We start from the raw sequence: 13,878 nt of genomic DNA on the forward strand, positions 1-13,878 counted from the left end.
GAGCTTGAACTTTCGAAACAGCCACACTTCTTTTTGCCTTTTACTGAGAGATGATATAAATGATAAGTAGTTCTTACGCGTAATCTTAGAACAGTTTTTAAATGGATTTAATAAACTTTTCTATTCTGGTGAGAATTTAGGATATCAGAATTTGGGAACAAGTGCTGAATATATTACTGAGCCTATTTATACTTATAGCAGTCAATAATTACTGAGTTCTGGAAGTACTGTATTCTGTCATTCTGTCCCACTGTGCAAAAGTATGCTTTGCTACGAGCTGGCTGAAACTACACTAGGGATTATTACAGGTGTGCAAGGCTTGGTTGCAGAGGTAGTATCTTGCTGTTAAACTAGTGTGCCTGTTTATTACTGCCATTGGTCTAATAAGGTACCATCTCAGCCTACAAACCTAGCTGATATTCTTAAAACCATGGTGGCTGTTTGGAGTAGGATAGGAGTGTATCTGAGACACAAGGATGTGATTTCTCAGTCTTTGGGAGCCCCAGGGCTTAGCAGCAGTGCACTAAGCTGGGAGAAAGACAAGTTTTTTTTTCCTATATGTGCATTCTCACCCCTTCTTGTGATTGTCCTTGACCCATGCCCTGCTGTTGTGGCTGCTCTGGTCTCATGCTTTGTTTTTGATATTAATACACTTGTGTTCAAGTACAGCAAAGTGACTTGTGATTTGAAGGGAAAAACCATAATTCTAAGTAATATTATATTTTCTTCTGTCTCATGTGCAGTGGTCTTAATCAAGGAATTAAACGTGCAGTGGCTGTTAATGTCCACTTAATAGTGTTTGGAACACTGTTCAGGCTTTCACTGAAACTATCTTCCTATGAAAAAATCAGAAAGCTAAGCTGTAATTTTCACTGAAATGCAACTTTTGGGCAGTGGTACTTTACCTTGGGTCTTCTTGCAGGATTGGTCTTGGGGAGCAGCAGGAGAGCCTGGCAGCTGTTGTAATCCATAATCCTAAGGAACGGGGGCAGTGGGAAGAGCGTCTCTGCTGCTGTCGTCAGACTTTTTCTCTCGGGAGAGGACGTTACTCTTCTCTTACTTGAGATTTCTTCTCTGTACTGCCTACCCCACCCAATGAGAGTTTCCTTCCAGAATTTGGGAATTGAGTTGCTGACGTTCCAGTGGCAACAGGAACACTTCATCCATTTCCAAAGGTTTGCTGTTAGTGTGAGAGCTGGGAATTATCTGACTGGTGTTCTAGTCTAAATTTGGGAACGATGATGTAGTTGAGACATGCATACATCTCCAGGTGTCAATAAACAGAGTGAAGAAAAGCAGTAAGAAAAGGCCACAAAATTAAAGCTGCTCTTTATTCACCCTGACTTTTCATTGCCATGTTAATGTTTTACAGATGATCTGAACTGTTTCTTTCTATATGCATTATAGTATCAAATAAAGCTCTTGATAACATCTGATTTATCTGTGTGCAGAATACTGCTTACAGGCCTTTTTTTACTTTTGTACCTAAGGAGAAAAAACTAACCTGCTTTTCACATTCGAATTTTCTTGTTTAAAATGCAGACAAACTTTTCCTTCTGCTATGCGTTGTACAAATTATTTTATCCTTTCCATTACTGTATGGATCTGGCCTTTATGCAGATATGTATTGAAAACTTGGAATACATAGGCTGTTCCAGTGAGGTGGCTACAGCAATTGTCAGGAAGCAGGTAATCTGGGCGCTTTGTCTCTGAACATGGTCCTCCCACCCTCCAAACCTCAAGGAAAGATAGTTCTGTGACTATTTTGTTGATTAGATAAATGGTTTTGAGAAATATCTTTTTAAAATCTGGAGTATGTCTTTGGTGTGGTGACTTTTCATTATTCTGAAAGTGGACGTTTTTATTGGAGGCAGCAAAAGCACTCCTCTGCTGTTGGAACATTAATGACTGTTTTTTGGTTGCCCTCTGAAGCACATAATTGCTATTCAGCACCTCGCGGATAAAGGCTAAACCACACTGTAAAGTTGCTGTTATAGATTTGTAATCACATGGTAGCCCACACAAAAGTGACAAGGCATGATGACCCACTGTTGTATTTTCTAATTTCTGCATGCACATTTCCAGTGGAGTATCTGGTTTAAAGACTAAATTTTGGAGATTTCTCATCAAATTAAGTTTAACGCTTAACTGTTCCAAAAAACAAATACAGCATGTCAGATTGCAGGTAGAGTTTGCTGCCCTGTGGTTTATAGCCATGGTAAGCATAAATGTAAAAAGCACTCATTTGTAACTGATTCTGGTTCATTGTCACTCAGCCTCCTGACACCAAGACCCTAGAAATTCTGTGCACTAAAACAACAGATTGAGAGGGTCGTTTTTCTTTTTGAATGCCGCTGCTGAGCTTATTTGCGTTTGTTTATGTATTAGTATTTCAAATACCTTGATTAGTGGGTGTATGTTGCTGTATGTAATAAGCATGCATGCCAGCTGTTTTCTGTTTTAAAACAGAATTTACAAATAGTTTTCCTTTACACTGGTAGTGGTGGTTGTATTTATGAAAAACAGTTTTACGATATGTGCAATAATGTTCTAGTTACATCCAAAATTCAAACAACAGAATCTTACTTTGTGGAACATCTTAAGGAAAAGAGAACATGTCAAGAAAATAGTCATAATCAGTTGAGTTCTGAAAACTGGAGTCAGCAATCTCAAACCTAAAATATGGGGTTGTGGCAAGGGAAAAGGATGCTGCTTTGATGCTGACTGGATTCTGTTCAGTGCTCTTGTATATGGATCTGGCTGCAGTGAACAGCTGTGCCTAGAGCAGTCTCTCTACTTGGCCCGTGTAGCTAAAGGAATAAGAAAAAGCCAGGTTGGGGCAGCTCTTTAGTTCTACATATCCTGGATTTAAGAATTATTTGTCATGTATGTGATAGACTGTATGGCTGCTTCCAGCATAAGGCCTGTTTTGGAATATTTTGCTCATTCAAATTGCATTTCAGTGGTAATGACTTTCAGAGTAAAGCACCTGATAGTAGCTATTTATTTGGAGAAAACCCTGCAGATTTTTTTTTAAACTTTATTTCTTTATGACCCACCCCATTTTAATATGGCCTCAACTTCTCTAGTAAAAGTTCTTGGAGTTCTATTCTCTCTTCTGTGACCAGCATTTTGAAAGAGAGTTCTACTAAAAGGCTCATGTTGGTTGCCATACTGACCAACAAACGAAGGTGTTCCTATAACCTACTGTCAGGAACATACTTCAGCAGGATTTGGATGAGATGATCTCCTGAGGTCCCTTCTAGCCCTTATGATTCTATGATTTAAGCGTTCTGGGACTTGATAGTTTGTTTGCTTGTTTGCTTTCCCCCTCTTCCTTGATCCTGGAATCTTTAATCATGTCAACTTTGGATGATGTAAACTGCCTATTACAAAGGCAAAGATTTCTGGAATCTTCTAAGGAAGACTACAAGGCAAACTTTTTCAGTTTAATTTTTAGAAAGGTAAGAAATAGTTCTTAGGTGTACCCAGATTTTACTCTGCTCTGTTTATTTAGCTTTTGCAGAAAATGTGTGAGGATGATCTTTTTCCACCTAGTGGGAGTCTTGATGTGTGATGTTTGCTACCAGATGAGAAACAGACCCATCTGTTGGCTGCTCAAACTAGGCTTATGTAGCCTCTCTTGCTTGGAGATGTGTAGGGGGAAACAGCAATACCTCTAATTCTTTGAAGAGCTCTGCGTATTGTGTTGCTGTTCTTTGATTCCAGAGCTGACTTCAGTCACTTTACAGATAATACTGTACTTTTCACTCTTGAAAACCATTTTCTAATAAGAAGGGACATCATCTGTATGAAAAAGTCAGAAAAAGCCCTTCTAACCAGACAGTACAAGGCCATGAAATGTATAGACTGAGTTGTTTCTTTTTTCCTTTAAGCAATTTTCAGTTGTGGCTGCTGCTAAAGATTATGCCTTGAGTTGTGGTAGATAAGAAGTTATGAGGTGTTTGGGTGTGGTTGTGGGAGATACTGCTCTGTCAAGAAGCAAAGCTTTGCTTGTAAATCTAATCACAGAATCTCAGGGGTTGGAAGGGAGCTCAAGAAATCATCTCATCCAACCCCCTGCTGAAGCAGGTTCTTCACAGGTCACACAGGTACACATTTGGTTAGGTCTTAAGTATTTCCATAGAAGGATACTTCACAGCCTCTCTGGGCAACCTGTTCCAGTACTCCATTCCTTTTGCAATAAAGAAATCCTTCCGTGTGTTTGTATGGAACTTCCTATGTTCAAGTTTTAGGTCATTACTCCATGTCTTATCGTTATGCACCACTGAGTAGAGCCTGGCCTCAAAGTCATTGTGTCTGTCAAGTTGTAGTAATCGCAGAAGTGAGTTTATAAAAACATTAGTCAGTTCTATCAGTCAGATAGGAAGTAATATTAAGATGTGGAAGGATTTTAGTTTACAAAACATTTCAAAGTCATTGATACGTATTACATGATCTTTACTTCCTTTTGTGTTTCTGAAAGTGTGGAACTTTGTAATAAATCAGGCTGATACTGTGATCAAGAGCTGCTGTACTGGATCAGCATAGAATTACCTAGTGTAGTGTCTTGCCATGGTTAGTGACTGGTAGCAAGCACTGCGGAAAAATACAAAATTGGCGTAGACATGGTGTTGCTTCCTGGTAGTGGTCCTAAAGTCTTTGCTTCTCCAGCTCAGGAAATGTTAAGAGCAGCAGCTTCCTTGGCGGTGTAGTTTGTGTTTTGTAGTGTTAGAGCTACTCACTCAGCACTGCTTCTTGCACCCCTGGCAGTTTGTGCGATTACTTTTTAGCCTTCTAAATTCTATCACCTGCGACCTTTGGCGAGGATTTTCACAGTTTAACCAGACACCGTGTGGAATATTGCCTTCGTCTGTCAGTTTTAAATGTTTTTATTTTTGTTTAAAGCATTTGCTTATTGCTTGATAACGTATGCATGTTCCATTTGTCTTCTCTTTGACACTTATGTTGTCTCACTTGCTCTCAACACCCTTTTTTTCCAGCACGTCAGTTTTGCTTGTCACGATATGCTTGGTAATTCTTGTTATCCTTCTCTGTTCTATTTCCTCCCTCATGTGGTAATAAAAGAGTTGTCCCAAGTATGGGGTGCAAGTGCTCTCTTGATTTCTACATGTCCCACAGTCTGTGACATTCTTCAGAATTATTTGTGGAGTGTGACTTCTCTCCATGAATAGCTGGATATTTCTCCTGTTCTGTCTGCCTGCTGATTGTCTGGCTCTGACTTGCATGGCCATTGGACTTGATTACAGGCTAAACCCTGAGAGCTTCAGGCTTTGCATCACTTGCTCACAGCTGGAGAATCTGACCTGTTACTGTTTATGAGCAGATGCTTCCTTAGGTGCTTTATGTCTGACTGGAAGCCGAAGTGTACCTCTGATTCTGTAAACCTAGTGGGAGGAGATGCAACAATGTTTAAACTACTTATTTTCTTGGTTAAAAAAGTGTTGAGATATTTCCAAGTGTGTGCTTTTTCTTTAATTAAAGGAAACAAAGTTCCTTCTAAGAAGTTTTTACAGGCAGTTATTGCTCTTACAATCCTTGCATGGCAGCTGTTAAACAGCATTGTACGAACTCATTGGCAGAAATCTTAAGTATGGGCTCCTGGGCTGAGAACTACATTGCTCTCAGTCCTGTGTGTACTACTTAGCAGAGGCTCTACGAACAATTTATCTACTGAACTTAGAGAGAAAAGCCTGGTCAAATTCTTAAGCAAAACACCATTAAAAACAGTCTAGAACTTGTTCTTTTGCTTAATGTTTGTCAGGGGATTTATCTTTCACTCTATTTAAGTTTGATTTGAAATAATCTGATGAAGTATTAATGGTATTTGGGTACAATAAATCTGCACTCTTCATCTGTCCTTAGTAAAGCTTGTATTTAGAAAAGGTATGAGATAAAATCTAGAGATATTGAGTGTAAATGGTTTTTGCCATTTTTTCAGGCTGTATATATTAACACACTGGGGCTTTTATGATTGTACTCTAATAAACGGGGGCAAGAAATCCTAGTCATAGACAACTATTTAATGCAAACAAGATTTTTTTAATATACAGTGGCTGCAAATTGCAGTTCACACACTGACATTGTTACAGGTTTCTGGATCTCACTGTCTTTCCCAAACTGAGTTTTCCTTGAAAAATGGAAATACAATTTGGTTAACTTTGCCTTGATGCTTCTAAAGAGGGGAAAAAAACAGCCTTGTTCTCGCTACACTGAGTAAGGAACAATTTGAACCATGAGATCCTTTTGATTCTCTCTTGTTCTTCCCAATCCCAGTCAAGAAATGTCTAGACAAAATGTAATGGCTGAGTTTCACATCAAACCTATATGTGGAAATTCATGTTGCCGTTTGTTGCGGTTGGTTGCATTATATGTCTGGTCTTTACAAGTGAGGTAGACCACAACACTGATACTACTGAAAGGCCCAGTTATCCTTTTGTTCTATCTTGATCATGTTGAACAATTGTGGGAGCTGAAGTCAAGAGTAAGTCATGCCTTAAGTTGAGAAGCTGGGGAAAGCTAAAGATGCTGCAGCAATCTTGTTCATGCTGCACCGTGAAAATGCAAATAAAAGTATTTTGTTTAATGTAAAATCTGACTTGTCCTTTGGTGCAAGTTTAAATAATGCCTACGTTTCTGGGTATCCTGCATTGATAGTGCTCTGTGCTGGTGTGTACTTAGCGATGTGCCTCTTGTTCTTCAGACATCCTCTGAGATCGTACCAGCTGTAATATTAGGCCTATGTGAACAAATGCAGCTGAAAGCAGCAGGTCAGTAATAAGTCCTGGTAAATTATCCAGATGCTAAGTTGGCAGCAGAATGTTGCAAACTGTTATTTTCAAACAGTTTTGCAGCCTCAACTGGTGTGATTTGTGTGAGAGTATTTCTGGGTAATCTCACTGAAGGTTGTAGAGCTTGTCAGATGTGAGTTTTTTTGTAATTGGATCTGGGAAAGCTGGCTGTTATTATTAGGTGTGCAGTTTAATACAAGCTAGCACAAGGTGTTTTCACTACAGAATGGCATGTTCTTACCTTTCTGAAGAAGAGAGGAGCACTGAAGAATAGCGGAGAAGGAGACTGATTAAAAACTGATAGGAACTCCAGTAGGTGGAAAGCTGAAGCAAACTCATGAGGTTTCTCTTCTCCTTTATGATGATGTCCTATCTAAATAACTAAAGTCTCTAACAGCTGTACCAAGTTTTCTTAAAAGTGCAGTCAGGCCATGTGATTTTAATTTACCAGTTCAATGATCTGTTCCTTAAGGTTCTTTTAAGGTTGAAGAATTTTTTTTTTTTTTTTTTTTTTTTTTTTCAGAAAAGAATTTGAGGATATGCTGTATCGGTTCAGAAATAAAATGGTGATAGTAGCTACTGTAACATCATTACTTCTGGATATTGTAATAAGTTTCACAGATTGACCGTTCAAGGGGGGTTGTAACATCCAATGGAGCTTTCAGCTGTTCCAGCCAGCATCCCCAAAGTTACTCAGTGCATCAGTGAAGCCTCTTTGTCTACGATATTTTTTTTTTAATCTTCAGAGGTAGAAAAAATAGATATTGGGAAGTTCTGTGAAGCATATGAAATGTGGTCTGGGGAGGTACAGCCTCTGTGCCTTGCTGCAGGGAGCTTGAGTGGTTGCAGTCTATTTGCAAGTTACGGTAACACTGAGCACTTGGTCTGCCAGGATACTATGCCCTGGTGTTGAATACTCTTTATAATGTTAGTGACTACAATTAAATGCTGTCATATCGCAAATTGCTGCATGTACATACATTAACAAAGCTTTTAATCACTAAACCATCTGTCTTCTACAAAATGCTTTGTTTTGCCAAAGTACTGTTTTGAGTGCTTAATAATGTTTCTGTATTGGAATGTGGATCTCTTACAGTGAAATCGATAATTTGACCTCATCCACAGGAAACTGGTGTATTAGGGCTTGCAAACCATATTCCACTTCTTAATGCTAGTGATCCTTTACAACCATACAAGGGTGACAGAAGTAGGTAGGTATGCACTTGTTCTTGCTACAGGCTAGGGAGAACAGAGTATTAAGGAAAACTTGGGCTATTGGCAAGCATGTAGGTACCCCCATTGTGGTTTCTACATGATTGAGCAAGCTGACGCGTTTCAGTTTGCTTTCTGTCAATGACTATTAGCAGATGGTCTGACAAAGAAGTGTAAGGAATGGGAGTAGCTCTTTTTTTCTTAAAAATTGCTCTAGTAATAAGAGTGTTAGGGAACTCAGTTCCAAATTTTTCATGTTTCACAACAGCTAATAGATGTCTTATCCCTTCTACCTCACCAACTAAATATTTCTATTTTCTGATTATTACCTATTGGCAAGTTAACTGTATCTACAAGATGCTGCTGGACATTGTCCACTTTTGCTCCTTCCTCTATGTGAAGTTTTTACACAGGCTTTTTTAAACAGGATGTGGAGCTGCTGGAGTGCTTTTTGATGGTATTGTCAGTGCTATGGAAAGTGTATAGACAAATTCTAGCTGCTGTTATTTTGTGTGTGTGCATGCACATACATGTACACAGTGTTCCTTTTTTTTTCTCTTGAGATGCTGTTAAATTAATCTTTGGGAACTTGATCCCCAAAGCCACATACTCTGGATTGAATACTGCTGTAGTACTGCCTTGTGAGGTTTGCTGTCACTGCATTACTTTTCCTGTGAGGTTAATCTTCAAAATGGATTTTCTGGAATAGCCTTAAAGCTGACCAGTTATGTTTCTTGGTAGCTCTGTATGAATGCTACTGTTCTGGTTTTGAAAAACGAGCGTCACTCTGATGCAGAATCAGGCCACAGTTCCTGGTATATCAACCTCCCCTCCACCCCCCAAAATGGAGACAATTCATTGGAGAGAATCTTTAGATTGGATGCTTGAATGGTGTTTTCCCAAGCAAATAAATATTGCTTTTCACTTAGTTTCTTGAAACATTGCGCAGCTGCTCTTCACTCCTTGTTAAATAACAGGCCATTTACTGACTGAAGCGAACTACTGGCGTTATTGCTACCAGATGCTGAACTCTTAAGTGTTAACTTAAACAGCTCGTAAATGTTAATCATACTGCAGTTTTGTTAGAGCTTGTCTGCATATCCCAGAGGCACTGGCTAATATGACATGCTCTTCTTACGTGAATTGATAACATTTCCTAACTGAGATTCCAGAAATGACTTCATAATTCAATAGGTCTATTGTGGTGACCTGGAAGTTCTTCTGATAGAAGTGCAGAGCTGCACAGCTTCATGGTACTAGCATAGCTTTACTTACACATGTTTCAGTAGGCTTGAAGTTGCTGCATGTACGATGGAATGAGTATAGTGTTGATCAGAATATGCTGTTTACTTACTGATCTATCACTTGGCAATTTATAGAAAGTTAAATCTAGGTAAAAACTGAAGAAATTCTCTGCAGCGTATTGCATTCTTCAGTTTTTAAAGTCACTTTCAAATTGTAATGGTTTTTCTGCCACACAAGTGTGAAAAGTTTGTTATAGCAAACTTAACTTGCATACGAGGAATGCGAAAAGCGTAAGAGTTGCTGCAGAAATGTGTGTTATCTGCGTAACGAGCCATTAAATAGTGTGCTATGGCCTTTTAATAATCCTCACAGCCAGTGTGAATGGGTTTTATAAACAAGACAAAGCTCCCAGGCAAACTAAGCCTTCTTCCAAGCCAGATTCTGTTCTGTCTAAAACACTGGTAAGGTCCCACAGTGTGGTTTTGAGGTGGTCAAAAGGACTGTAATATACCACTAATTAAATTACAGATAATTAAGTAAAAGCTGCCATGTTATTGTAGGAGTTTAACTTCTTTGATTTTAATCCTTGTGAAGGTCAGCAAGAGGGCAGTGTTGTTGCTAGTGCACGCCATGTAGAGAAATCAGACTTAGTGTGTCTAATATACATTCTCCTTTTCCTTTTATTTGAGCATTTAATGAAACTTGTTTTTTGTTTTTTTTATTTCTTAAAGATAATGCTGTGTGTTTACTAGAATTGTTTTGTACCTTGAGGCTATACTCACTACGGAAATAGTCTAAATTGCAGTTATTGTGGGATGCTGGTGTCAGCTGATGAACACAGAAACCTGGCTGTGATGCAACCATTCTGTGCAAAGCTATACATACCGTTTTTTCTTCTGCCGCGTGTTTAGGTTGTGCTTTGATTGCATGTCTGTGCTGTTCTCCTTCAAGCTTTGAGCTTCTTTCTTCCATAAGGAAGTGTGGTTTGGAGTCAGAAGATGATAAACAGAACTGGGTTTTGTGGCTGTTCAGGTATGAGTTATAAAGATATAAGGCTGTGACTGCCACATACAGAAATCAGTGTACAAGGAATTGATCTCAAAACTCATTTCTGAGGTTAGGATTAAATGTCATTCTTCAAGTAGATGGACATAAGAATTTGTCTCCAGACTTTCTCCTAAAAGCCTGGGGAAGGATTGAATTGTACGTGATCTGGTACTTCTTTGGATAAAAACGAAATGGAAAACTGTCTGAGAGGGTAGAGGAGACTTCATGTGGTGTGTATCCTTAATTTACAGTTGTATTTGCGTGATAGCATGCTGTCAGAGATAATGTGGTCATCCAAATATCAATTCTGGTTGGATATCTTTCAATTCTTGGGGTGAAGGAAACTGTATCTGTAGGTATGTGACTGACATACCAGTCATAGTCTTGGGGGGGCTTTATGTTTGTGGGGTTTTTTGTTTTCCTCCAAAAGATCCACATTAAAATTCTTTCTTTAATTTTCTTTCTATACGTGTTTCCTGCAGCAGGTAAAGATAGCTTGCTGAGGCTAAATACCGCTTCAAGTATCCATGCTCATTGTTAACTGGAGAGAGGAGAACAACCAAAAAAATAATTGAATATCCCAGTTAGGACTGTTTCCTTTTTGAGAATGACAGTATTTTTTCTTGTTCTGCGTTCTTAAGACAGAATGGAGGCATAATCAAATGACTGAGATCAAGAAATTATTAAGAAAATAGTGGCATGAATTTTGTTTCTTTTTCAGAGTGCAGATCCAGAAAAGCCTGTATTGTCTGCTCTCTTAGCTGAAACCAGGGTATTTTTCTTTTTTTTGTTCCAGGCACATAGAACATATTTCAACTTTGGAGTGAATTAAATGCTGATGAAAAGCATAGATGACTTGATGAAAGTTGTCTGACACATATAGAAAGTTTTGTACCTGACAAACCTTGGCTAATATTTCTTTAAAAGTAGTCCCAAGGTTTGCTTGGTCTCTGTACAAAAAAAAAAAAGGGATGGGCAACAAAATGAGTCGCTCTGTGTAAGAAGCTTTTCATTGTTTCTGTTCAATAATTCTGTAACTCTACTGAAAAGTTTGAATGGATGACCTAAATGTAGTTCCAAATCCCTGGGAAAAGGAATAAATTGGTCTTGAACATGAAGTCCTGAGTTGAATTTGTAGAAGATTTCAAGCAAGCAGTCAGTAAAAGGAGCTGGAAGAACTTGACAATGGACATCATACACTCTAAGCATTTCCTTGCAGCTGTACAACTTGAAATACAAATAGGCTAATAAATTGTCAAATAAGAGCTTACATATCCAGGTAGGGAGAAACATCATCAATAGCATCTTTCACATTATCTGTGTGACTCATAAGTAGGAAGACAGACTCAAACTCTGGTTATTAACTAGTAGCTTGTGTGTTTGCAGATAATTGTGGGGAGAAGGAAAGGGTGGTGAAGTAAAATATAAAATGGGACTATAAAAAGGTTGTGACAAGTACCAATTACTTTCTTTTGTGTGTTTTTTTTTTTTTTCTTGCAGCCCCTCAAGTGCTGACCTTCTTTATTAAGTTATTATAAACTTTTGCTGCTCTGCGAACACAAAGATGTCTCGCAGCCCTGATGCTAAGGAAGACCCTGTGGAATGCCCCCTTTGCATGGAGCCTCTGGAGATTGATGACATCAACTTCTTTCCTTGCACCTGTGGCTACCAAATCTGTCGTTTCTGTTGGCATCGTATCCGCACTGATGAGAATGGACTTTGTCCTGCTTGCAGAAAGGTAAATATCCTGGATCAGCGGCTTGTCTTGCTCATAGCACAAGGCTTTTGCCTTCTGATGATACCAAAGACATCCTTTTCCTTCTGGGAAACATTCTTCTAGTAGTGGCGTAATTCAAAGGTGAGGTGTTGGATCTTTGAGATTTTGTCCACATGTATCAAATCTGTTGTGCAACTGCTAGTCTTGATTTGTTAAATTCGGAACTGGATTAGTAGGGGAAGCTGTGGATCAGAACCAAGGCATGCTGATGCTGGGAGAACTGCAAAAAAAAAAAAAAAAAATCCTGTGATTTGGAGTGCTCATGCATTGCCAGAGTTTCTATCAGGAAAGACAGTGAGGATTCCAGCAGTAGGGATTTTCTGAGAGCCAAGGTTCAGCTGAAGTAGCAGAGCTGTCTGAGGCAAGCTTGTAAAGCACCTGCTTTGTTTTGTTTGTGGCAAAATCTATTAATCTATTTTTTCTGGACACTAAACATGTAAACCTTTGGAAATGGTATTAAATTTTATAGCTTTTCAAAATCTAGGCTAAGTCTATTTGCCTAGTATTCTGATCTTGTTGCCAAATGCTTAAAGGTAGTATTTTGAGGGTCTCACTTTTTTTCCTATCTCTTAACTAAAGTGGCTATTATTGTGGTTGGCCACAATTATAAACTTCAGCTTCATTAAGTTGCCCACTTTCTCTTTGAACTATTTTTCTCCTTCTCATAGTGTTTTGTATAACCTTGTTAATTCCTTATCATCAATGTCTACTATAAAATAACTTCTCAGTATCTTATCTTTAATTCTAATTATATTCCTTGATTATAACTTTCTTGCCTGGCCTTCCTCTTTTTTTGTAATTGCAGCTACTTATATTCACTCTTTCTTCTGCTATTTAATTGTGTTCCTACCCTCAGTTATGCCTTTGGCTTCCTGTCTCACATTACAGCTCCCTTCTCAGACCCTGAGTAATCTTACCTGAGTTCACGATCTTGATTTCACTGCCACAGCTTTATATAAGCACTTCCAATCATATTTTCTTGCTGCTCTTTTGGGCTTTGGCTATGCTAGAGCTCTCCCTGCTAGTCTGTCTTCAGATGCTTCTGCAAGCTCCAAGGCTATTGCAGATTAACACTGCTAACATATTGCAGCAAGTTTGTGCAGTATTTGTTCTATGGATTCTACAAGGAAGGTCTGCCTGTTATCGGCAAGCTTGGTTTCCACGTGTCATCTACAACAGGCACTGTGCTGTATAGTACTTCTCGTAGTACAAGCAAATCTCTACAAACACAAGATCTCGTGGTACAAATGACATCTTTTTGGAATTTCCTCGTCTGTGTAAGTTGCTTCATGTATTTGGATATATTATGCTACTTTTTTGCCAACAACTATTTGATTTGTTTCTGATCATTCGTTATTGGAAGTTTGGGGATTATATCTGAGAAATCACACAATCAGCATGCTGCTCAGTGCCTCTGGGATTCTTTGAAATATGGATATTGCCAAGGCTGAACTTTCTCATGTGGAATAATCTGCCTTATGATTGGTTATGCAAATATTGTACTGAGTTGGAATACAATTTGCTTGGAAAAAGGAGAGGTTCTGGAAGAAAAGATAAAATGAACTCTGCAGTCAGAAGAAATGAAGCACATCATTCTAGGAGAGGAAGGAGACTTCTTTTACAAAGGATGTGGATTATATTCTTGATGTTTTCTTCATTTGTGGACTGCAAGATGCTCATAAGGAGTGTTGCAGCTATTTCATTGGATTGTTGGATTGTAAAAGCATAGAGGATGCTGGAGTATACACCTTTTTGTGGTACAGTTGGACACTGTGGTTCAGAGAC

General features: G+C 38.7%; 1 protein-coding gene across 6 annotated transcripts in view; it reads left to right on the plus strand.

The window, feature by feature from the left end:
• The window catches only part of CNOT4 (CCR4-NOT transcription complex subunit 4), a 65,334-nt gene that overhangs the window by 13,803 nt on the left and 37,653 nt on the right, over positions 1-13,878 (plus strand). For all 6 annotated transcript variants that reach the window (XM_085223966.1, XM_085223963.1, XM_085223980.1 and 3 more), the window contains exon 2: positions 11,817-12,054. In XM_085223966.1, coding sequence (XP_085080092.1) covers positions 11,881-12,054 — 174 coding nt within the window. In that variant the 5' untranslated portion in view covers positions 11,817-11,880. The remainder of the gene's footprint in view (positions 1-11,816; positions 12,055-13,878) is intronic.

This window comes from Meleagris gallopavo, chromosome 1, assembly GCF_905368555.1.
Source record: "Meleagris gallopavo chromosome 1, MGAL_WU_HG_1.1, whole genome shotgun sequence".
Classification (NCBI taxonomy): domain Eukaryota; kingdom Metazoa; phylum Chordata; class Aves; order Galliformes; family Phasianidae; genus Meleagris; species Meleagris gallopavo.